The sequence below is a fragment of the Condylura cristata genome, unplaced genomic scaffold, assembly GCF_000260355.1.
Source record: "Condylura cristata isolate star-nosed mole 26May11 unplaced genomic scaffold, ConCri1.0 scaffold00020, whole genome shotgun sequence".
Lineage (NCBI taxonomy): Eukaryota > Metazoa > Chordata > Mammalia > Eulipotyphla > Talpidae > Condylura > Condylura cristata.
In genome coordinates this window covers 1-24,700 of record NW_004567121.1, presented here as the reverse complement: position 1 = coordinate 24,700, position 24,700 = coordinate 1, and the positions used below count along the sequence as shown (strand labels likewise).

Sequence of the window (24,700 nt, the reverse complement as noted above, 5' to 3'; positions counted from 1 at the left end):
GTCTAAATGAATATATTCGGATCTGTTGCGACATTGATGGGCATTTTACTCAGGGCCAAGTCATTGCTGCTGCTGTTAGGTCCGGGCACGGACCCCTGGCCGCTGGCAATAAGACCTGCTTCAACTGCGGCGCCTCGGGCCATTTTTAATCAGGGTCACTGCCCCACTCCCTATAACTTGGAAATCAAATAAGCCAATTTGGGTGGAGCAGTGGCCCTTAACTCAGGAAAAACTTCAGGCCAGACGAAATTTGACCATACAATCTTCCACTTGCATTCTTGCCCCCTTTTTCTTTGTACTGTGGAACTCCACTGTGGGGGGCGAGATTTTCAATTGTTCTTTCAGGAACTGCAGACTGAGTGATTGCTGGGACGGCTCTGATGGCACGCTGGTCGTTCGAGTGCCCACGGTGGTTCCCCTGCCTGTAGAAGTATCCCAGGAGCGCGCTGCTCTATCGACAGCGGCGGGACTTCAGGATTACCGCTGCAATTGTTGCTGCCATTGCCATCGCCGCCACTGCTGCCATCATGGCTGGCCTCCTGTTACAACAGACAGCCCTGACGGCGGAAGTTGTGGACTCTCTCTCTAGTAACGCTTTTGAAATTGTAAAACAACTGAATGCCTATTTGTGTGGCCCATGGAATTTCTCTTTCCTAATTACACCTTGCAGATGGCCCATCATATTGTTAACATCAATAGTACCCAAGTCCCTTCTATCCAGGCGACCTCTTGGTGGAACGCGATGGCTAGCTTTGGTGGCTGGGGAGCGGTGGCAGGAATGCTCTCACTTGTGTTGCTTCTACTTGTGGGGGTCAGCATCTGCCTCTGGGTCTTGTTTCGCTTCATCCAACAGAGTCAAGCCAGGCATAGCCATTCGCCAGGTCCTCCTGGGTATGACCGCTGACACCCATGACGCACTACAAGTCTGGCTCAAGATGATATATAAGTCCTGAGTCCCCCCTATGACGGGCAGCCCCACTTGATCATGTCGCTCGCCTAAGACAGGGTTGGAGGTCACTCAAAGACGGGTAAGAGCGTACAGTCGGTGGAGACCTAAGACAGGGGTTCTCAGCTTAACAAAATAAAAAGGGGGGAGATGTTGGGTCCTTTGCCTGGACAGACCTCCCCACCTCCCCCACAGAATCATATGCACACTGTTGTGTGGAAACAAAGAATGAGCCATGGGTGCTGGAACAGAAAAACAGGAGGCAGGAAGTGTTCCTGCCTTGTGTTTGCTACCTTGTGTTCTTTGACCCCCATGTTATTGTCGCATGTTATTGATGCACTTGCTGAGAGCTTCCGCCTACCCCCAGCACCAGGCTCCATGCTGAAGGGTATAAATAAGGAAGGAGAGAAAAATAAAGTGTGCCTTTGCTTGCTGACCAAGGAGTGTGTGCTTTAATCCTGACGTCCTTCGCTCAGACCATCTCTGCTGTCGTGCTGGCGCGGCACAGAGACATGATCCTAATGGGAAGAAGGAATCTATGGACAATGCAGACTCAGATTACAGAACCATCTGGAACAATGCAGAAAAGGTTGCCCCACAGGTCACTGGGGAGTCTCCATAGATTGACTCCTGTATGCAGGAAACACTGAAGAGACAGATAGACTCCATCTTTCCTGAGACGTGCACATCTGTCCATGATTTGGCTGGAGAAGCCAACTTGCACACTGAGGGGGAGACAGGACCGAGCAGGAAGGAAGTGGCCACGGCATGAAGATTCACGGAGCCAGGGGCCGGGGAGGTTTATACATGAGGCTGAAGCACTGTGGGAGGATATTCATAATACTGCTGACAGTAATAAACACCCGCATCTTCAGCCTGGAGGCTGCTGATGGTGAGACTGAAATCCTGGACAGACCCGCTGCCAATTAATCAGTCGGGGACCCCAGGTTGCCAGGTGGACGCCCCGGTGATGAGCACCTTAGGCTTCTGTCCTGGCTTCTGTGGTACCAGGTTCTTCTGATTGGAGCTGTAGGAAAGACTCGGGTTGGACTTTCAGGAGATGGTGACCCTCTCTCCTGCGGATATGGCCAGGGAGTCTGGAGACTGGGTCATCACGATGACCCCAGAGATTCCTGCAAACGCAAGTGGACATTGATCATACACTAGATCGCTTCAATGTAAATCTAAAATGTAGAGTTTATCATAGAAATAAGACTATTGTAGATGAAATATTTTCCAGCTCTCTGAAGATATATTTCTTCTAAACCTCTCACCTGAAATGCAGAGCATCAGGGAGATGAGGACTGTGACTGTGGCACCATCTTGCTGTAGCTCAACTGTCTGACACACTTGATCACCAGCACAGGGAACCCCATTAATAGAGCTCTGAGTAGTCAGCTGAGTACCAAAGTTTCTTATGCAAAGCGTGGGACAAGTGCTCAAATCCTCAACCCCCCCTCCACACCCCAACCCGGCTCGCTCTCATCCAAACACCTATGCTGTTATAGCGCCCCCTGGGGGTAATATATAAAATAATTTTGGCTTCGGAACTACTCAAAAAATTATTTTTAATTAGAGAAATAACAGAATCTCACTTTTTGTGGTATAGAAGTTTTCAGTGAACCAAGTAGAAACTCTGACTTCATAGATCATAGAGTTCTCATTCTACTGAAAGACAGGTCCTAGATCTGGAACCAATCATTAACCCAATAATTACTTATATCTATTAGTAAAAAACAGTATCTAGTAACAAAGAGGTGTGGGCAATAGGGGTGCTTTTTGGCATGTGGGTGTTGATGCTTCTAGAATAATGAAGCTGTCTATATATCTCTCTACTCACACATTCACATTCATATTTATATACAACCATGAGTTTACATTTTGGATATTTATTGGATAGCTTCAATTCCAGTTCAAAACCAGTTTATTCTAGTACTTTCCTTTTCTTTGCAAATACCATTCTCTATAGCGAGACCCATAGCTCTAACTATCCTTAGTACATTTATTATGTGATCAGCAACCCTCGAGGTGGAATAGACTTCTTGTTTCTGTCAGCTACACTCTCCTCCCAGACAACACCCCACACACCCCCAAACAGACTTTGTTGCCAAGATACCAACTTCGCTCCCCTGCACAGGTGCCCCACACCCTACCTGGACTCTGAGAGCACCCACCTGTGTGAATGACCTCATCCTGTTCCAGGCTTGACACACAGAACACCCCACAGAGGTGTCCCTTATGGGAGACACTTTCCTCACCATCTTCAGTTCTAACCCCTCTTGTGGGGCTCCCCCTCACGCACCTCCCGCCCCATCATGGAAGCCCTTTCCTGTGCAGGGCTTTCAGCTTCATCTCCCCGTGTGGTGGTCTTCTTCCCTGCTTGTGCCCCAGGGACCTGTGCTCAGCCACTGAGAATAGTTTTCTTTTAAGAACAGGAAAAAATTTGGTGATAGGGGAATATTCAGGGTTAGAGAACACAGGGAACATGTAAATGAATAAATGATCATTTTTTTCCATCTTCTGAAAGGAATATCTTGAGTTAGGAAAAACAAAAGGTTCAAGCAGTAATCTCAGGAGCTCAGCAAGCAGGTAGCACAGGCATGGGAAGAAGGGGGGAGTCTGGCAGGTGACACACTCCAGGTACAACTGGGCCCCACCTTAGTTGTTCTGCTCAGAAATGGAGCAGAACAAATAGTAATTTGTTCTCAGTGAGCTAGAGAGGCCAGATATTCAGCGATGGGCATGTTACAAAGCATGACGCCACAGCAGTTGGGTTTCACTCTTACACCTCACTGTATCTCTACCAGTAATGCTAAAATTTTACTACGCCGAGGGCTGTAAAGCTTCAACTAAAAAGAATGGTGAATGGGTACCAACAGTGAAAGGAGGTGCTAAGTTTCTCTTGGAAATTAAAAGGCTATGCCAGACCCAACACATCCAGCCTGGAGAAATAGTGAAGGAAGCAGGTCTTCAAGCATGAGCACAGGGAAAAAATAACACCAAATACTCAAAGGCTAGTCAAATGATCCTTTCCCAAAGCTGCCAAGGAGAAACACATTCCTGAAGCAAGTGTTTCCTGCACTCTGGAGACCTCAAGACCTAACAGACACTGTGTCAGCGCTGTATTATTGAGGTAAGTCAGGCCTGCAGCTGTGTGCAGCCCCACGTCACCCTTGCTGATTTGCATGTCCCAGAGCACAGCTCACTGCTCTGAAGACTTAATAACAGGCTGGTCACACCTCTGCAGAAGTCAGTCCCAGGCAGGACCCAGCGTGGACATGAGGGCCCCCGCTCAGCTCCTCAGCCTCCTGCTGCTCTGGCTCCCAGGTGAGGAAGGAAACCCCAGGAGGTGACTAGCCCTGGGTTCAGGACCCCTGGCCTCAGGGAAGTCCTCTCATGACAGGGTGAACAGTGGGTGTGTTTTCTGTTCCCATACAGGGGCCAGGGGTGACATCCAGTTGACCCAGTCCCCACCCTCCGTGTCTGCATCTCCGGGAGACAGAGTCACCATGACCTGCCGGGCCAGTCAGAGTGCTAGCAACAACTTACACTGGTACCAGCAGAAACCTGGGCAGGCTCCCAGGCTCCTCATCAAATATGCAAACAGCAGGCCCGATGGCATCCCAGCCCGCTTCAGTGGCAGCGGGTCTGGGACAGACTTCACGCTCACCATCAGCAGCCTGGAGCCTGAGGATGCCGCCACTTACTACTGTCAGCAGTGGTATAACAATCCTCCCACAGTGACACAGGCCTGAACAAAAACCACCCAGGGAGCAGATGTCTGAGGCCGGGGCCCAGCTGCTCCTCCCCACGCCTCTGTCTGCTGGCAGCACATCTCTGTTGCAGCCGCCTTGAAACTGACTGCAGGGTTTTTGGTAGATGGGACAGTGACTCTCCTCTATGTCCTAAGTCTCATCTCCCCCCCTCTATTCTTGCAACAAGGACATGATAATTCCTCTGCTACCTTATTAAACACACAGCTAGTTATACCTGAAGAGTCATGTTTTCGGCATTGACCACAGTTCATACAGCCAAGGAGAAGTCACTCTAGAAAGTCTAAGCAGAATTGCTTGAAAAACAGAAGGATTATATATTATTTCAAAGGCCTGGGGATATAACAAGAGAACCAGATACTATAGACAAGTGATTGCCTAGTGCTTCCCCAAACGCAGAGAACATACTCCACTGGGGAGACAGGCTGCCTGGCCATGGGGTCCCCAGGCCTGTAGAGGAAACTGAGGTGGGTGTGACGATGCCTCAGCTGCCTGGCGCTACTAACCAGGTGAGTCTCCAGTCTTCACCTTCTCCATCCATCTGCCACAGGTACCCACAGATAATACTGAATGATGCTCCTCTGCCTTCCAGCTTCAGGAGGACCTGAGCAATTCTATGGGGACCCATAGGTGAAAGTGGTTCTGGGAAGCATAGTGCTGATAGGGGGTGGGGGTTTTGACAGCAGATAGATACTATTTTGTTGTTTTTTAAATAAACTTTTTTTGTTTGTTTTTAAAGATTTTTTATTTATGCTTACAGAACTGGGGAACAGGCCAGAGGGGTGGTGGGTGAGAGGATTCACCAGAGACAGAGGCAGGAGCAGAACAGGCAGATTGACAAGTAACTGCTGAGGGGAGCAGCGTGCGGGTCAGGAGAGGTCTGCCACACCGTGTGGGTCAGCTCCCTGGCCGGGGATCAAACTTGTGCTGCAGTAGCTTCATAGAGCTTTATAATGCTTTAACCTGTTGCAACACCAGGGAGAGTCCAATAAATTTTTTTTTTTTTAAGAAATGGTTCCCTTTTTTTAGTTTGAATTATGTTTAATGGTGTAACACTGGCCTGTAACAATATATATGTTTTTAGGGTTACAGTTCCTTAATATACCCTGGACACATCTACCAAGGTTCTGCATTACTTTGGGAACAACTTTTTGAACAGGGAATAAGATTCTTTTGTTAAAGATATGTTTATTTATGCATACAGAACTGGGGTAAAGGCCAGAGATGCTGGGGTTTGTGTGAGAGAAAGGATTCACCAGAGACAGAGTGGGGTGCTGAACAGGCAGATCATCAAAGCACACTGCTGAGGGGAGCAGCGGCCAAGACCGGAGAGGTCTGCTATGCCATGTGGGTCACCTCCAGGGCCGGGGATCGAACTTGTACTGAAGCAGCTGCGGCCAGCTTGCAGTGCTGCGTCCTAACCCGTTGCGCCACAAGGGAGGGCCCTGAACCGGAAATAAGGTTTTTTAGAGAATAACAAGGTGTTGCTGTAGAATGCTGGATGTCAATGCTTGATTCTCTCTCAAGGTTTGTGGAGTGGCCAGACGCACACTGCTCTGACACATTCATCAGTACCAAACTCCAAGGCCATTGGGTCCAAATGACAGAACACTGACATCACCACCAGAACCTGACACAGAACCTCTTGGCTCCCACTCCCTGTTTACACTGTGACCGCAGTGAGCTGATAGGTGAGATGAGTGGTTTACCCAAGCGGGGGTGTGTTGTGTCAAACTTTCAGAGGTGGTTACAAAACACGGTGCAGCAGTCTCTACTGTCAGCAGTGCCAAAGGCAATTACTTGTCTTAACGTGAAGGGGTGTCTCTGAATACTTCAGACATCTGGACCCTTGACATATTTACCAAAGTAGCAAGCCCATGAATTTTTGTAGGGTTTGCATCCACCATCTGGAGCGGACATATTTTTATTAAATACACTCCTGGTCATTCCTTGCCCATCAAGTCAAGTTAACATGATGTTATCAGTGGTGTGTGGTGCGGTGTGACACTCTGGGGAGTGTTCAGACAACGAGTTAGGACTGAGCACAGGAGAGTAACAGCCTTGGGCCAACTCTGGACGTATGATGTCTTGTCCCTTGCAGGTGATACAATCCACAGTGCACTGGGCGGGTGGGAGCCCGACAGTGCCTGTATTTGGTCAAGCATGGAGTCAGCTCCTTCTAAACCTCCACACCCCTATCTGCAGATGGTCAGCAGAGGGAGACAATACACAGAAAGAAGGGTTAGGGGCGAGAGCTCCCCTGATATGCTTCTCTGAGTATTTAAACCTACGGGTAATCCCCATAATTTGCATATACTCTTTCTCTCACATCCAAGTGTTCCTGTCTCTCCAAACCTTATAAGAGGTGTGTCTTGAGCAAGAGAGAAGTCAAAGCAGAAAGATGGCGTTAGCATTACAGCTCCTTGGAGTTCTGTTCCTCTGGGTTCCAGGTAAGAATATGTAGATGAAGCTAAACATGAGATGATGGTTTTAATCACTGAGCTTCTTTCTTCAAAGGAAATCCTTCATCACATGAATTTGACTTCTGTTTTAAATCTTAGATTTTAAAGAGTTATGAATAGGCTTTTCTTTAGCTGAATGTGTAGATGACAATATCTCTGTCTCCTGTGTGCTTTCAGCTTCCAGGGGTGAGATTGTGCTGACCCAGACTCCAGCCTCCCTGTCTGGGACTCGAGGGGAAAGTGCCACCATCACCTGCCGGAGCAGTCAGAGCATCAGCACCAGCTTACACTGGTACCAGAAGAAACCAAATCAGAGCCCAAAGCTCCTTGTGAAGTATGCTTCCCAGTCTGTCCCAGGCATCCCCTCCCGCTTCAGCGGCAGCGGGTCCGGGACAGACTTCACGCTCACCATCAGCAGCCTGGAGCCTGAGGATGCCGCCACTTACTACTGTATGGAGAGTAAAGGCTGGTTCCCACAGTGATTGAAGCCTGAATATAAACCACCCAGCTGTGTGAGGTCTGGCAGCCCCAGCTGCTCCTCCTGAGACCTGTATGCTGAGAATCTTTCCTCCAAGGCAGCCATGCACTGAAACTAACTAGAAAGATTTGGAGGAAAGGCCAGGGTGGCCCCTCATGACGCTACTCTTTTCTATTCTTCAGCCCCAAATGCACAAACAGGACAATGCATCGGCTTATGTGATAGAGAAAATGGTGTTTATTCCTCAGGAATCTGTGTTATAGCATCAGCCAGTGCTTGTGAAATAAAAGAGTTGCCACTCTAGATAGTCCAGCAGGAACTGCTAAATTTGGAGAATTAATGTCTACATTCTTTCAAAAGCCTGGTGATATAATTGTTGGGCCCCACCAGTAATTCTGCCCCTAGGCCTTCCTTTGTGTCTGTGTGACCCCTCCCTATGCCCAGACAGATATGCACACAGACACCACACCCTAGCCTTAATCCCTGGGACAGGTCGAAATTGGATTCTGATAAACACGCCCTTGTGTGGTTGAACTGTGACTCGAGCTGTGAAGCTTGTTAATCTTTGAATTCATTTGCTAAGTTGAATTTGCGCTGGCTATGACTCATGTAACGGCCAATGAGGCCTATATATTCCCTGACATCCCTCTGGTTGGGGTCTTGCTTCCCTTGTGTGGCCTGCATGCCTGCAAGAAAGCTTGACCCCAGCTAGCTGGCTCAATAAACTCCGCTTGCTTGTGCATCACTGGTCCTGTCCTTTGTGTCGCGGGAGGCAACCGGGTAATTTCGGACCTTAACAATAATAAGAAAGAAGATACTTGGAGAAAATGATTCCCTACTGCTCTCAGAAAAGACTATGCCCTGGAGATACACACACCTAATCTGTGGCCTCAGACCTGTCCTGGAGCCCAGAGCTGCAGGTGCTCATGGTCTCAGCTACCTGGAGCAGCTCACGAGGTGACTCTCCAGTCCTTACATCTTCCAAACCTTAAAATGAATAGAAGAAAACATAGGCGAACACTCCATGATGTAAATTTCAGAGATATCTTTGTCGATTTTTCTCCAGGAACATGGAAAACATCAGAGAATAGAAAAAATTATTAGGACTACATCAGACTAAAAAGCGTGTTCACAGTAGATTGTAAACGAAATGAAGAGACTCCCCACAGAATGGGAGAAAATATTTTCACACCATCTATCTGACAAGGGACTGATAACAAATACCTACAAAAACACACTGGCACACTGAACAGGAGGTGGATAGACAGGGAGTCCTGGAGCCTGTGGAGGCTCCAGGGTGGAGGACACAGATGGCCAAGGATGCTGGCCCGACAGGGAGCTCTGGGGAGGGGAAGTGGAAACGGTAGGAGGCATCACCCTCAACGCTGGCCAAGCACCTGTGGAGAAGCTGAGATTCCCCACATGTCAGGAGATGGGTAAGGAGGACAAGAAAGGTGCTCTGCGCCACACCCCCTCGACTCCTGGGGATGGTAATGACCTTGGGGTAGACAGACTATGGCAGAGCTGGCACCAGAAAGAAGGTATCAACATTGCGCACACTGCACACTCAACATAGAGTAAATGGACCCAATCAAAAATTGCACAGAAATGTTAAACAGACATTCTTTTTTCTCCAAAAAAAAGGCATACAGATGGCACGGGGAAGAGTGTTCATCACTTAGCACCAGGGAAACGCCAAGTCAAAATCACAGTGAGCTGCCACCTCACGCCAATGAGAATTGCCCACAGTAAAGAGACCAGAATCACGGCCTTCTAGGAGGCGCAGTGGGTTAAAGCACAGCACTAAGAAGCTAAAGCCACTTCAGCGTGATTTCGAGCCCCACCCACCCGGGAGCTGACCACATGGCACAGCAAACCTCTCCTGACACCCCCCGCTCCCCTCAGCAGTGTATTTCATTGATCTGCCTGTTCTGCTCCATACTCTGTCTCTGGTGAATCCTATAACCACCCCTGCATCTCTAGCCTGTACCCCATCTGTATGCATAAATAAATAAATCTTTAAAAAAAGAGAGAGACCAGAAACAAGTGCTGGGGTGGAGAGCCCTCCTGTGCCAGTGGGGGTGGGGGGCAGACTGATCCAGCCCCAATGAAAAGTAGCATGTAACTTCCTTAACAGATTAAAAATGCCATATGACCCAGCAATTCCACTCCTAGGAATCTTAGCAGAGAAGACAAAACCACTAACTTAAAAGGAAATCTGCACTCCATTGTTTGTTGCAGCACTATTTACAACAGCTAACTAGTGGAAACAACCTTAGTGCTCCAAAACAGGTGAGAAGATCAAGATGTGGGATATAAACAGCATGGAATACTACTCAGCAATCAAAAAGGATTAACTCATGGGCCGCCCCTGGTGGCTCAGTGGCTTAGTGGCAAGCCAGCCGCAGCCACTTCAGTGGAGTTAGATCCCTGCCTCAGAGGTAATCCATAGGCACACCGGACCTCTCCTGTCTCACCTGCTGCTCCCCTCAGCAGTGTACTTCAATCTGCCTGTTCTGCTCCCCACTCTGTCTCTGGTGAATCCTCTCACTGCCTCTGCACCTCTGGCCTGCACCCCAATTCTGTATTGTATGCTTAAATAAATCTTAAAAAAAAATTAACTTCTGTCATTTGCAGTAATATGGATGGAGCTGGAAGGGATAATGTTAAGTGAAAATAAGCCAGAGGAGAAAGATAAATAGCCAACGGTGACCCTTATATATGGATATGGAAAAACCAACAAAGGGTCAGACAAAAAAGAACAATTAAAATCAACACTTGAAAGCTGACCACAGATCTGAAGCATGCAGACAGGGAGGGGAGGAATGAGAAGGGACATTCGGGTGTGGGGAGAAAACACCAGGCTAGGGAGAGCACTACAGGTGCGTTGGGGTGGGAGAGCATCAGTGGCCATCCCTGAGGACAGAAATCCTGTACTGGCAAAAAATTAATGAGGATGTAAGACAATGGTACTTCATTAAATAAATAAAAATAAAATTTCCCACATAAAAGATTGTGTAACTATCAGCCACTGAACTGTGCATACTTGTCCTGCAGATGGCACTATGGTTTCATTTTATTAGCCTCTCCCAGCTTCAGTGGTTACAGAGACGGCTGCATTTGCTGTGCCAGCAGAATAAGGAAGGGGTCTTCCAGGCTCTTTCAGAAATGTACAGTGGGAGTCTGGTGTGCAGTGTGCGCAATGTTGATACCTTCTTTCTGGTGCCAGCTCTGCCATAGTCTGTCCACCCCAAGGTCATTACCATCCCCAGGAGTTGAGGGGGTGTGGCGCAGAACACCTTTCTTGTCCTCCTTACCCATCTCCTGACGTGTGGGGAATCTCAGCTTCTCCACATGCGCTTGGCCAGCGTTGAGGCTGATGCCTCCTACTGTTTCCAATTCCCCTCCCCAGAGCTCCCCATCAGGCCAGCATCCTTGGCCATCTTGTCCTCCACCCTGGAGCCTTCACAGGCTCCAGGACTCCCTGTCGACCCACTTCCTGTCCAGTGAAGCAGGGATCTTCCTCACTTGCCCCCTGGTGCCCCTGTATTGGGCACTGAGGAGAAAGGGGTGTTTCACCCCACCCTGAAGCATTGTCAGGTGCTCCTCCTGGGAGAGAAGGAAAGAAACTGCCTCTGTCACCATGTTTTGATGTCACTCTATCCGCCTTCCTATCCTGTGATGTCTTCACCTCCACAGTCCCCTGCTTTAATGTCATCTTAGTATGCAGCATAGGGTTTTGCTCTTGCCTTAGGTTCTCCTAGGAGATTTTATTTTGTTCAGCATAGATCAAACACTGGGTTTATTGTAGGAAGAGAAATATTAACTAAAACAAGTGAATTTTAATGAACCAAATAATATTTTCTCTGAGTTCCAGGAAGGGGGTGTGTGAGGAGGAGGTTGTAATTAATATGAAGAAAGTCCAGAGTTCCCACAAGTCATTGGTTTAAAAAAAAAAAAAAACTAGTTAGTCTTTAAAAAGTGCAAATGTAAAGTTTAGAAAAATAACTAGGATAGGAGCTAGAATCATAAGAATGTTTACCATGAAATAGGTTTGTTAATTAGTATGTATCTGAAATTTGATTTCCCAAATTTCACAAGAATGGTGCAGTTCCAGGAAAGCCTGCAAGACACTGTCAATTTTACTTTAAAATATAGATGCTGACCCTCCCTGGTGGCACAATGTGTTAGGACGTAGCACTGCAAGCTAGCCACAGCCTCTTCAGTGCAAGTTTAATCCCCGGCCCCGGAGGTGACCCACATGGCGCAGCAAAACTCTTCTGACCCACCCGCTGCTCCTCTCAGCTGTGTACTTTGTCGATCTGCCTGTTCTGCTCCCCTCTCTGTGTCTGGTGAATCCTCTCACTGCCCCTGCACCTCTGGCTTCTGTATGCATAATAACTAAATCTTAAAAAAAAAAATGATTCCTCTTTGAGGACAAATACAGATATCAGCAATTAAAATTTTACCACAATTAAAATGAACACATGTTCATTTTATAAGTTTCTATTTTGCAGTATCTGTAAAATTACACATAAGAATTTGAGAAAATTCAAATGATCTATTAATCTTTCTGGAAAAAAAAACAAAATAAAGAGAACACTTGCAAATCACTATACAAGGCTACTATAACTTTTGACAACAAAATAAAGATACATCAAAGTGGGTGATAAAAATACATCATTCTTTCATAAGATGCATATATCCTAAAGAGATCAATCTGAAATCAATAATATTAAAATATATTAAAAATGTAAGTATTATAAGTGCCTACTGTTCCCCAATGATGCAAGGTTTCTTGATAATATTATACTTAAAGTTATTTCAACACATTAACAGAAAAGAGGAAATGTAATAGCTCAATAAGTTTAGGCAAAAGAAAACACAACATCTATTCATGGCTTTTAATATATATATTCTCAGTTTACAAAACTTTTTAAAAAATATTTCTTTGACCGTTAACAGTATCTGTAAAATTAGACACAAGAATTTGACATCAATATGTTTATTCAATGTTTTCTTGGCTGTGCTAGCCCAGAAAATTAGCAATTAAAAATTATGGAATGAAAGGAAAAACCTTCAAGATGTATAACTGATATGAATGCCTATGTAGAGAAAAACACCAAGATATATTTTTAAAATAACTATGATATGTTTTAACCAGCTGATTGTATGTTACATTTCTACACACTCATACCCATAGCTAACAACAGTAACTTAAGAAATTATATCATTTGTAGCCACAAAATTTTGACACTGGAAGAAGAAAAAAAATTTGATACTATTTTATGTTACATTAACACATATTAGTTTAATCAGGAAACACAAAAAAAAAGTTTGTGATAAATGTGAGATGCATAAAGGGATAAAGGAAACTTTAATTATACTGAACTTATGGCCTGAAGTCTCAAAATGTAAAGGTAAGTTCTCATACTCTTCCAGATAGATAGACAGGTAAATAGGTAAATAGCCTCATTCTTATGGTGCTTACTAATTTGATATAAAAAGAAAGTTAGTGAGTGATGTGTAAAATATTTGTGGTAGAGCAAAGTGGGCAAGAAATCCAATTCATTCTTAATGAAAACAAATGAGGAAATAAAAGTTGCAACAACATACACTAGAATAACTAGAGTTTTAAACTAAAACTGAAAGATATTGAGTGATTCGTAGGTAATGATAGTTAAATAGAACCAAAGAGAGTGAAAATACATTTGCAAAGTTGATTTGGAAAGATGGATTAAAGGGAAATGGAAGGGCCATTTAATATTTATAGAGAAAATAGTAAACTAATCTAATTTTGTGCTATAACTACTATCAAAATAATGATAGATCAGGAATGAAAACTTGAAATATAAAAATCTGGCATTAGGTAAGAAGGCTTCATTATATACCAAAAGCATAATTATTAAACCACTCAGTAAAGTACAGAGTATTTGATATAAATAAATTATATAGCAATAAATTAAGGATCATAAATACAAAGAGAACACTGGGAACAGAAAAAAAAAGCAAAAAATGGAAGAAAATAATTGAAATAGTTGCAATGTACACAGCTGTCAGGAGTGAGTATAAGGAACGTATAAAGAAATCAAGCAACACACACACACTCACAAGGAATCAAGCAAACCACAATCCTGTAGCACACGAGCCAAATAACTGGTGAAGACACCCCACCTGTGTTGGTGAGGGGAGTCTGTGCCATAAGGTCTGAGCATTCCCTGGAGCCCACCCATGGGCGCCACTGGGCAGGAGCTGCCATCCAGCGGCCCAGCGTTGTGGTGATTTGATGGGGAGTCCCTGTGTGATGGAGGCTCTGGCAGGAGGAGCATGTGATGGAAAGATTTCTCACCTCTGCCTCACCCCATGTGTCCTCCCATGCTTCTTTTCCAGGCATCATTCTTCTAACCTTCCCACTTCTTCCGTGATTCATAAATCCTTTCTCCGACAGTGCTAAGCTTGACTCTGTGTATCACAAATGCCTGTCTATTTGACCAACATCTGTCGGAGACCTGTTTGAAATCACTCTTGTGCCTGTCCTCTGTACTTGCAGAAAACTCCACCTACACATGTGTGCTCACACACGCACGCACACCCCACTCCAGTCCTTGCAAGGCCATTGCAAGGCCTCCGTCATCTTTGTTCCCCTGCACGGGTGCCCTGTCATCCACTCTGGACTCTGACTTCTGCACATGGGTCCCACCATGCAAACATCCCATATCCTCTTATATGTCCCTTCACTTGCACACCCAAACTGGGCACACCTCATGCATGTGGGGACACCTTCCTCTCTTCTAGCTCAAGCTCCCCAGTTGCACTTCTGTCTTCACCCCTGGGCATGACTGTCCCACACTGTGTAGGCTCCAGCACCCTGCACAGGCTTCTACCTTCACTCCCTCTGCTTGGGCCCCAATGTTCTAAACCTAACCATTAAGAATAGCCCCTTTTTAGGAACTGCACAAGACTCGGTGATGGTACAATAGGCAGCTTTAGAGGACATAGTAGATTCAAGGTTATAATTGAGCACTTGGTCTAGGGAGAACCTCAGCTTCTAAAGAGAAAGAAGTTGACTTCAGAGGAGAGAGAAACCAGGAGCAATACTGTAGGAAATTCGGGGTAGACTTAGCATGGATAGGCTTCATAGCAACAGTGCTGGGAATGGGGCTGAGCTTCTCAGATGTGGAGGGGACATCCCTGCACTTAGCTGGTGTGGGTGGAAAAGGTGGGGCAGAGTGCTCGTAAAGGCTGAGCTGGGGATCACAGGTGAGTGACGGCAGATAGGGTGTTCGGTCCCCTCCTTCCAAGTCCTAGCCACTCAGTTATTCTATTTGGGCTTCTAAGTTATAGCACCTCTGGTTGATAGTGCTGATAATGTAGCACAAAAAAAAAGCATCAGAGAACTAGCAAAAGATATCTCTTTGGCCTCATGAAAATATAGAGGTTCCAAACTGAGGGAGGTCTGAGATTGTGTCATGCCTAAAAGACCCTGTCTTCATTGGAGAGAAAGCAAAGAAGCTTTATTCTCCTCAGCCTTGAGGAGACTAAAAATAACACTATTCACAGATTGATTGTGCCCTTGTTCCCCATGAAAAAACACATTCTCGGCAGGTAAATGCCTGGTCTGATCTGGAGCCCTGGGGTACTGTGCTGGGCTGATACAGAGATGAACCAGCTGCAGCTGTCCCAGCCTGCCCTGCCCTGCTCATTTGCATTCTCTTCCGCCCAGCAAGCCCCTCCCTGCTCACTTATAAATAGTCTGCTGTTGAACCCCTGAAGGAGTCAGTCCCAGGCAGGATCCAGTGTGGACATGAGGGCCCCCGCTCAGCTCCTCAGCCTCCTGCTGCTCTGGCTCCCAGGTGAGGAAGGAAACCCACAAGGGCACCAGCCCCGGGGTCAGGACCCCTGTCCTCAGGGAAGTCCTCTGGTGACAGGGTGAACATTGGGGTGTTTTCTGTTCCCATACAGGGGGCAGGGGTAACATCCAGTTGACCCAGTCCCCACCCTCCATGTCTGCATCTATGGGGAGACAGAGTCACCATCTCCTGCAGGGCCAGTCAGAGTGTTAGCAGCAGTTACTTACACTGGTACCAGCAGAAACCTGGGCAGGCTCCCAGGCTCCTCATCTATGAGACATCCAAGAGGCCCAGTGGCATCCCAGCCCGCTTCAGTGGCAGCGGGTCTGGGACAGACTTCACGCTCACCATCAGCAGCCTGGAGCCTGAGGATGCCGACACTTACTTCTGTCAGCAGGGTAATCTCCCTCCCACAGGCCTGAACAAAAACCACTTGGGAGCAGCTATGTGAGGCCGGGCAGCCCAGCTGCTCCATATGGTGCCCCAGCTGCTCAGAGCACACCTCAGATGCAGCTACACTTTAAAGAAGTCAGGCTTTTATACACCCTTACTCTTCCTCCCCCAGAGCCCCAGCAGCATGAAGGGAACAATCAGTATCTGATTTAATAAAGACAATGATTATTGTTTGAGGAGTCTGGGTTATTGCGTCAGCCAGTGTTCAAAGAGTAAAAGAGAAATCATTCTAGTCCAAGGAATTATTTTGTTAATAATGGGAATCAAAACTAAGTCACACCATTTCACATGCCTGTGGATATGGTGATGATGAAACAATGCCAGAAGTGAGTGATCCTGGCATCCCCCCAGAGTCAGAGCATAGATTCCAATCAAGCTGTAGGTCCAGACTCTGACTTGTTCATGCAACTCGGAAGTGAGGCCAATGATGCTCCCTGCTACCTAGAAGGTCTCACCAGGTGAGTCTCATTGTCAGCTGCTCCCACACACCTGCCTGCCAATGCTCATGGACAGAATTAAAGCTTCCTCTTCTGACTTCCAGTTTTTAGGGCAACACCCTCATCGGACCACTCTGCAAGAAATCACAGAGAGTAAAGTGGTTCTTGGCAATGTGCTTCCAGATATGGTAGCGATGTTGGGAAGCTTACTGCAGATAACCAGCATTATCACTCATTCCCCAGCTATCAGGTTTTTATAGGTTCCTTAAATCCTCCTCCAAATATCATCAAATCTGGGGTATCAAGAAAACTTTAATTCATAAATAAACAGAAAAGTAAGAAAATTGCATTAAATATATAGCAATCATTTGATAGACTTCCTTGGTAAAAAATGCATCCGTCCTTTGGGTAGATTCCGGGGAGTGCAATTGCTAGATCATATGGGAGCTCCATTTCCAGTAGTTTGAGGAACCTGCATGCAGCCCCCCAGAGTGGTTGGACCAGTTTGTCTTCCCACCAGCAGTGCAGGAGAGTTCCTTTCTCTCCACATCCTCGCCAACATTTGTTGTTGCTAGTTTTTTAAATTTGTGCCCTTCTCACTGGTGTTTAGGTGGTAAATCATACATTGAACAAAAATGAAGGATGGTGTAATGAACATATTTTAAAATTTTTTAAAAGACATAAAATTAAAATAAACAAAGAAGTAACAATCAGGAAAAAAGAATGCATGCATCTGTATCCATGTGTATACGTGTGTTGGCACGCACTCTTTTTCCTCAACATGCAAAGGCCTTGTTGCTTAGAATCTGGGCAGGACCAGCAGTGTCATCACTGTTCCAGGAGCTCATTAGAGGACCCTGGGGAAGAGTCACAGGGGAAGAGGTAAATAGCAAACCTATCCCACGTTGCATTGATTCATGGAGGATGTCTTTTCTCCCTGCAGGATTATGAGCTTTAATATGATACGAGCTGCTAGTAATTCCACCACATTACTTATTGAATTTCAAAGATGAAGCAGGAATTTTGTTACAATTTAATTGTAGTGACTAAATAACTTGCCCCGGCCCAAGCCCTTCCACTCCCAGGTGGCTAATATTCCATACCCATTGTTTCCTGTTGGGGGGCCAAGGAGATGGGGAACTGTGCTGTGGCTCCACTTGCTGTATGTAGTTCATGTGTCTGACATCCTCAAGCTCTGGAGTCTGAAGATCAACTTAAAATTTACTATTAAATAAAGTCCAGAAAAATTTCATCATGTGAAATGTTTGCACTCACTGTTCCCATCCAGACAAGTTGCAGCCAACTTGAAACCTAAATTTATTAATATTATGGGGTCTATGTGTTTATGAGCCTGAACTTTCAGAAATGAATTCATACACGGAGGTGTGGTATCAGCCCATGGACTCTCTTCAGATCACCGAGCTATATGAGGACATGGTGAATAAACTCATATCTCTGTCTTAGACTCTTGATTTTTAAATGTGTTTCTGAAGTTCCTCTTGGAACTTGGTGGCAAAGAGGGCAGTTCCCCTGAGCACTGTGTAGTTAAAAAAAAGAAAAAAAAAAAGATAGATCTGCTCTTAACTAGAAACCATGAAGACATGAAAGCTAAAAATTATGTAAATCAATATTTTCTGGGGAATAATTAGCTATTTAATAAGACTGTCAAAAAAACGCTCTAATATAAGATTAAAATTCACTTCGTTATTTTAATACAAACCTGAGACAGAATATGATCTGTAGGAAATTAATGAAGAAAAGAAAAAGGATTTGATCATATATGTGCCCACATAAAAATACATATACATTTTCTGATAACAGTACCACTACTACTAATAATAATAGTGGTAATATTGATATCAGCAATAGCCCATATATTTTCATTAGACATGTACTCCTATGCATGTCACAATTTGTTCCTCATCATAAAGAACACTGCTCTTTATGGAAATATTTAGAATGCATTTTGCTAATAAAATGGCAAAAGGGATGATTATGATGACCAGTCCCATGTTATCCCCAGAGAGAACTGTGTTCTCTGTGAGCTCCTGGGACACAGGCCACGGGCCCCTGCACTGTGCTCTGAGGCCCCTGGGGATTGTGAGGGGAGTCACCCTGCAGCTGTCCCCCCTGCCCTGCCCTGTTCATTTGCATGTCCCCAGGACACAGTCCACCTCCCTGGAGACTTATTAGTAGGCCGGTCACAGCCCCTGAGAGTCAGTCAGGCAGGACCTGCGGGGACATGAGGGCCCCGGCTCAGCTCCTCAGCCTCCTGCTGCTCTGGCTCCCAGGTGAGGAAGGAAACCCAGGAGGTGACCTGTCCTGGGGTCAGGACACCTGTCTTCAGGGAAGTCCTCTGGTGACAGAGTGAACAGTGGGTGTGTTTTCTGTTCCCATACAGGGGTCAGGGGTGACATCCTGATGACCCAGTCCCCACCCTCCATGTCTGCATCTCAGGGAGTCACCATCTCCTGCCTGGCCAGCCAGGATGTTAGCAATGTGGTAGACTGGTTTCAGCAGAAACCAGGGAAAGCTCCTAAGATCCTCATCTATTGGACATCCAATTTGCAACCTGGGGTCCCCTCCCGCTTCAGTGGCAGCAGGTCTGGGACAGACTACACGCTCACCATCAGCAGCCTGGAGCCTGAGGATGTCGGCACTTAGCACTGTCAGCAGGATTACAGGTACCCGCCCACAGTGATACAGGCCTCACCAAAAACCCCAAGGAAGCTGTTGTTGGGATTGGACAAGTCCTCTGGTCCTTCTGGTGCTCTCACTACTGAGAATGGTTCTCAGATACAGCTAAGTTTTGCAGATGACTGAAAGGTTTAATGAAAACTCGATGGCTCCTTAACACCCTAATTCTCTTTCTCTTCTTCAGTATAAAAACCCTAACATGTAAGTGTCACTGCTGATTTGTAAAGACAGAGGTAAATAAACCCAGGGAACTGAGTTAAAGCTTTGGTTGGGGTTCAACCAGCATAAATTAGTCAGTTTTAAGATTTTGCTGTTAACTTTTGTCCCAAGATAAACTAGAGCAGCTTCAGTTAGTAGATAAAGAGTAAGCAGAAAAACATGGAGGGAAATTGAATATGTAAGATACTAAGTATATCAAAATTGTGTGACCAATGAGAAGAATTACATAAAAATTGCTCTTAGACTTTGTGAAAAATATGGAAGTTACCAGAGGGAGAGTGGGTGTAAATGGCTTGCAGGACAGAGGACACGGGTTCAATACTATGAAGTCACAGGAATTGAGGATGGTGAGTGAAGCATGTAAACTCATGGAAGCCAGACTTTGAAATTGCATTCTCTTGAAAATGAATGGTAGCTCAATAACATTTATTTAAAAAGCTATGCAGAATCAGCCCTCCCTGGTGGCGCAGCGGGTTAAAGCACAGCACAAAGAAGCTTAAACCACTTCTGCATGAGTTTGATCCCCGCCTGCCCCGGAGGTGACCACATGGCGTGGCAGACCTCTCCTGGCCCGCCTGCTGCTCCCCTCAGCAGTTTACTTCGTTGATCTGCCTGTTCTGCTCTCCACTCTGTCTCTGGTGAATCCTCTCACCCTCCGCATTTCTGGCCTGTACCCCAGTTCTGTATGGATAAATAAATAAATCTTTTAAAAAAGGCTATGCAGTTGCTGGTGGGAATGCAAACTAATACAACCATTATGGAAAACTGTTTGGAGGTTCCTCAAACTGCTAAACATGGAGCTTTTTCCCTAGGACCCAGCAATCCCACTCCTAGGTATCTACCCAAAAGACACAAAAACACTGATTGAAAAAGATACTTGTACCCCCATGTTTATTGCTGCTTTATTTACAATTGGAAAAACATGGAAGCAGCCCAAATGCCCAAAAGTAGATGACTGGATTAGAAAGATGTGGTACATATATACAATGGAATATTACTCAGCAACCAAAAAAGAGAAACACATGTCTTTTGCAGCAACTTGGATGGAGCTGGAAAAGATCATGCTTAGTGAGATAAGCCAGAAAGAGAAAGAAAAATACTGGATGGTTTCACTCATAGCAGGAGTATAATGGACCAGGCGAGAAAATAACAAAAATAATGAACAACCATATACCAGAGACATTCTGTGGGGGCGGAGTGGGGAATGGGATCAAAAACAGGGAGGGAAATGCACGGGACTATGGTGGTGGCACAGGGGTGATTTGGTTATGGGAAAACCGCGGGGATTACAATCGAGATGGAAAAAAAAATGTGCAAAATGATGTAAAAATAAACTTTGTAATAAATAAAATAAAATAAAATAAAATAAAAAGCTATGCAGAATCAAGGTATCTACCCAAAAGACACAAAAACACTGATTCAAAAAGACAAATGCACCCCCAAGTTTATAGCTGCTTTCTTTACAATAGGAAAGACATGGAATCAAACCAAATGCCCAAAGTGGATGACTGGGTTAAAAAAGATGTGGTACATAAACACAATGGAGTATTACTCAGCAATCAAAAAGATAAACTCATGGCTTTTGCAACAACATGGATGGAGCTGGAAGGGATCATGCTTAGTGAAATAAGCCAGAAAGAAAAAGAAATACACCAAATAATTTCACTCATAGCAGGAGCATAAAGGAACAAGGGGGGGGAATAATAATAATGATGAACAACTATATACCAGAGACATTTTACAGGGGTGGAACGGGGAATAGGATCAAGAATGGGGGGGGGGGGAGTGCAGGGGACTATGGTGATGGCACATGAGTGAACTGGTAATGAGAAGTCCATGGGGATTAGAACTGACATGGAAAAAGGCACAAAAGGATGTAGAAATAAACTATTATATTTTTTAAAAATCTGGATGCTAAAAAAAAAAGGGGGGACAGACAAAACCAAGTCAAAAACAAACTAGAAAAAAAAAATGACAGTAGAACTGAAGCTATCAAAAGCAGAAGATGCAGGCTGGGAACAAAAGAAGAATGGTGTTCAGTGGATTATGGTGAAAGATTTTTGGCGATGGGTGGGTGTTCTGTAAATTACATATGGAGAGACACAAACATGTACCCCTAAACATGTAGTGCTATAAATCAATATTACCTCAATAAAAATTAAAAAAAAGAAAGAATAAACTATGCAGGAGCAGCCTAGATTTCCTCAAGGGCAATGACATTGCTTTTCAAAATTTGTCTAGAAGTGAGCAGTACTTCTCTTGCTACTAGGGGCTTTTAGAAATTCAAAATTGCTGGTGCCACTTTATACATATGGGTGAGAATCTGGATTATTTTCAGACACAGGGGTCAGTATGTGAATCTGAAACATAATTTAAGTAAGCATTTAGTTCAACTGAAGAGATAAAGCTTTTCAAAGTTTTTCTCTTTGAAGTCATGTGGTGAAAACATATCTGCTTTAATTTCTAATTTAAAAATGTAATTGAAAATATTTCAAGATGGTAAAATTGAAAACTATAATGGCCAATGCATGTACGAACACCTGGAAAATTAAATGGCGTAAAAGCTTTAAAAGCTAGAGAAATAACCAAGGCAAAGGGCTGAATCAAGTTGTGTGCCTCTGTGTTGCGATGTTCGCACTCCAATCTCATGTGCAGTCTGGCTGGGGACTTTACTCCAGCCACAGCGAGGACACAGATGCACTGCGGGGGTCCTTGTGCCCCCACAACCTTAGCTCCGGTCATCACCACCCACAGCTGGAGTCACTCAGGGGGCTGGCGCAGAACCAACCAGCTGAGCCTGCCTGATAAATAATTATCAATACAAAAGCCTAAAAGTCAGGATACATATTGAGTGTTCAAGCCACTCCTAATAGAAATGGAGGAAGAGGGAACTGGTAAGGTAAGTTTATATATGTGTATTACCTGGAAAGGTAGAGTCCACTGGAATCTCATTAACTGCCAGCTGTCTTTTAATCATGGACAGGGGTTTTCAGTGCATCAGGCCCCCCATGAGACCATCCAGCACCCAGGCCCACGGGACAGCAGTGCTCTGACACTATGGGCTAAAATCCCTGCGCCCAGAAGGGCTGGCAACTTTCACTATGTTTGCTGTTTATTTCTCCTCAAGGTGGTCTTCTGCTTTACCGCACTCCTCCTTTTTTCTAAAATAAGAAAAAAAAAGCTTTCCTGAATTAAACAAATGATGGGACTCTTTTATGTCCCTTGGGTTTCTGGTGGCTCCTCCCTGAATCTTGTGCTTACATTTTCCTTCTGTAATCTAACGCGACACTTTGAGCACAGGTCCAGGATATGACATTTGAGTTCTCTCATTCAAAGCATCACTTTTGCTCTTTCAGCTCTCCATTAGTACTCGATTTGGCGAATACTGACTCCAGCACTTTCACGGGGTGAAATGTGGGGTCCCAGAAGAGCCTTTTGTGGACACCCTCTCCCTGACCACAGTGCCTGTCAGTGCCGTGCCTGACCACATGGAGGGAGTCTCAGAGCCCGCTAGAATGTAAGGAATGGACGCCACACATGACCAGAGGGCGCATCGTCCAGGGATCTGTTAATAGCCACTCACGTTGCCCAGATGGCGGCAAGAAGAAACTGGATCTTACACTGATGAAACTGAGTCACAGGACGGAGCCCCTCTTTCAGCCTGCCGTTCCGGACTTCCCCTGGTCCCACTACTCTCCTAAGCCAGAGTGTGGTGAGATTCTGTTGGCTTCAATTAAAATTGACCAAATCAGTCTCCCTGTTGGTTAACATTTTTAATCATCATTTTTTGGTCAGAGTTTGTGATGTAATTTTTACACACAAATATCAAGCATCAGGAAATACAAAATAAGTTTTATGTAAAATATATCTAGTCTCATCCTGGGAACCACAGAAGCATGTAAGCCAATAATTTGTATTTATGAATATTTTGTGGGGAAAATTTGATTACTCTATAAGACATCAAAATTAGACTTTGATTTCTAATAAAGAAATATCGAAATACAATGTTAAATTTCACTTTGTATCTTAAATATGATCCTAAAGCATAATATATATAGAAATATACAGAATATATAAAATATACAGGAAGGACTTAAACACACACATACATATTTTACTGATAATAGTGGTTCGATATTGGCACCAGCAGTGGTCCATATAAATACTTTTTATATATAATTATTAGAATTAATTTCATATGGGTTTCACTTACTAATCATAAATGAAATCATTATTGTTTCCTAATTAGAAAAATGGAATATTTATGCAATGACTTAGAATGCTTTTTTGTAACAAAAAATAGTCAAAAACATTGTTATTTATAACCATCAGTCATAAAAAAGGTGACTACCAGGGAGAACTGAGTTTTCCTGATCTGTGAGCCCCTGGGACACAGCCACAGGCCCTGCACTGTGCTCTCAAGCCCCTGGGGGTCTGAGGGGAACCACCTGCAGCTGTCCCAGCCTGCCCCACCCTGCTCATTTGCATCTTTCCAGGACTCAGCCCACCTCCTTGGACATATTAGTGGGCCAGTCCCAGCTCTGAGAGTCAATCAGGCAGGACCCAGTGTGGACATGAGGGTCCCGGCTCAGCTCCTCAGCCTCCTGCTGCTCTGGCTCCCAGGTGAGGAAGGAAACCCCAGGAAGGGACCAGCCCCAGGGTCAGGACCCCTGGCCTCAGGGAAGTCCTCTGGTGACAGGGTGAACAGTGGGTGTGTTTTCTGTTCCCATACAGGAGCCAGGGGTGACATCCAGTTGACCCAGTCCCCACCCTCCGTGTCTGCATCTCCGGGAGACAGAGTCACCATGACATGCCGGTCCAGTTAGAGTGTTGGCAACAGTTTACACTGGTATCAGCAAAAACCAGGGAAAGTTCCTAAGCTCCTGATCTATGGTGCATCCAATCTGCACCCCGGGGTCCCATCGCGCTTCAGAGGCAGCGGGTCTGGGACAGACTTCACGCTCACCATCAGCAGCCTGGAGCCTGAGGATGACGCCACTTACTACTGTCAGCAGGGTAATAGTTTCCCACCCACAGTGACACAGGCCTGAACAAAAACCATACAGAGTGGATGTGTGAGGAGGCTGGGCAGACCCTGCTACTCCACCCCATCTGCAGAGAGCTTTACTCAGATGCAACCAAGCTTTCAAATTGACTATAAAATTGGTATCAAAGGTAGTGAGGCTCCTCAGAAACTATTTCTTCACCTTCCCCTCAGTTAGCAACCCAGACCTGACAGTACCTTTGAAAAGAGAATCCAAGCCCTCTAGTCTTCATTCAGTCTAAAGTGAGAGCTCCAGTTTGCATCTGCAAAGGAATTCCTCCACAGCACGGGCTTTACTTCAGAGATTTACACTGAGTTACAGCACAGTTGGGATTGATACA

At 45.3% G+C, this 24,700-nt stretch overlaps 1 pseudogene and 4 gene segments (V, D, J or C); all 5 read left to right on the top strand.

Moving 5' to 3' along the window:
- Window positions 1–4,212: 4,212 nt before the first annotated feature.
- Window positions 4,213–4,701, top strand: LOC101618454. The segment is given in 2 exon segments: window positions 4,213–4,273; window positions 4,385–4,701. Coding segments are annotated over 2 exon segments (366 nt in total).
- Window positions 4,702–7,120: 2,419 nt separating this feature from the next.
- On the top strand, window positions 7,121–7,663 carry LOC101637854. The segment is given in 2 exon segments: window positions 7,121–7,169; window positions 7,359–7,663. Coding segments are annotated over 2 exon segments (354 nt in total).
- Window positions 7,664–15,463: 7,800 nt separating this feature from the next.
- Window positions 15,464–15,960, top strand: LOC101637629 (annotated as a pseudogene). Its single transcript, XR_001145628.1, has 2 exons — window positions 15,464–15,512; window positions 15,622–15,960. The product of XR_001145628.1 is annotated as an Ig kappa chain V-III region VH-like (transcript).
- Window positions 15,961–18,641: 2,681 nt separating this feature from the next.
- On the top strand, window positions 18,642–19,063 carry LOC101637393. The segment is given in 2 exon segments: window positions 18,642–18,690; window positions 18,801–19,063. Coding segments are annotated over 2 exon segments (312 nt in total).
- A 4,815-nt stretch (window positions 19,064–23,878) lies between these two features.
- On the top strand, window positions 23,879–24,366 carry LOC101637158. The segment is given in 2 exon segments: window positions 23,879–23,938; window positions 24,050–24,366. Coding segments are annotated over 2 exon segments (366 nt in total).
- The last annotated feature ends 334 nt before the right edge of the window (window positions 24,367–24,700 follow it).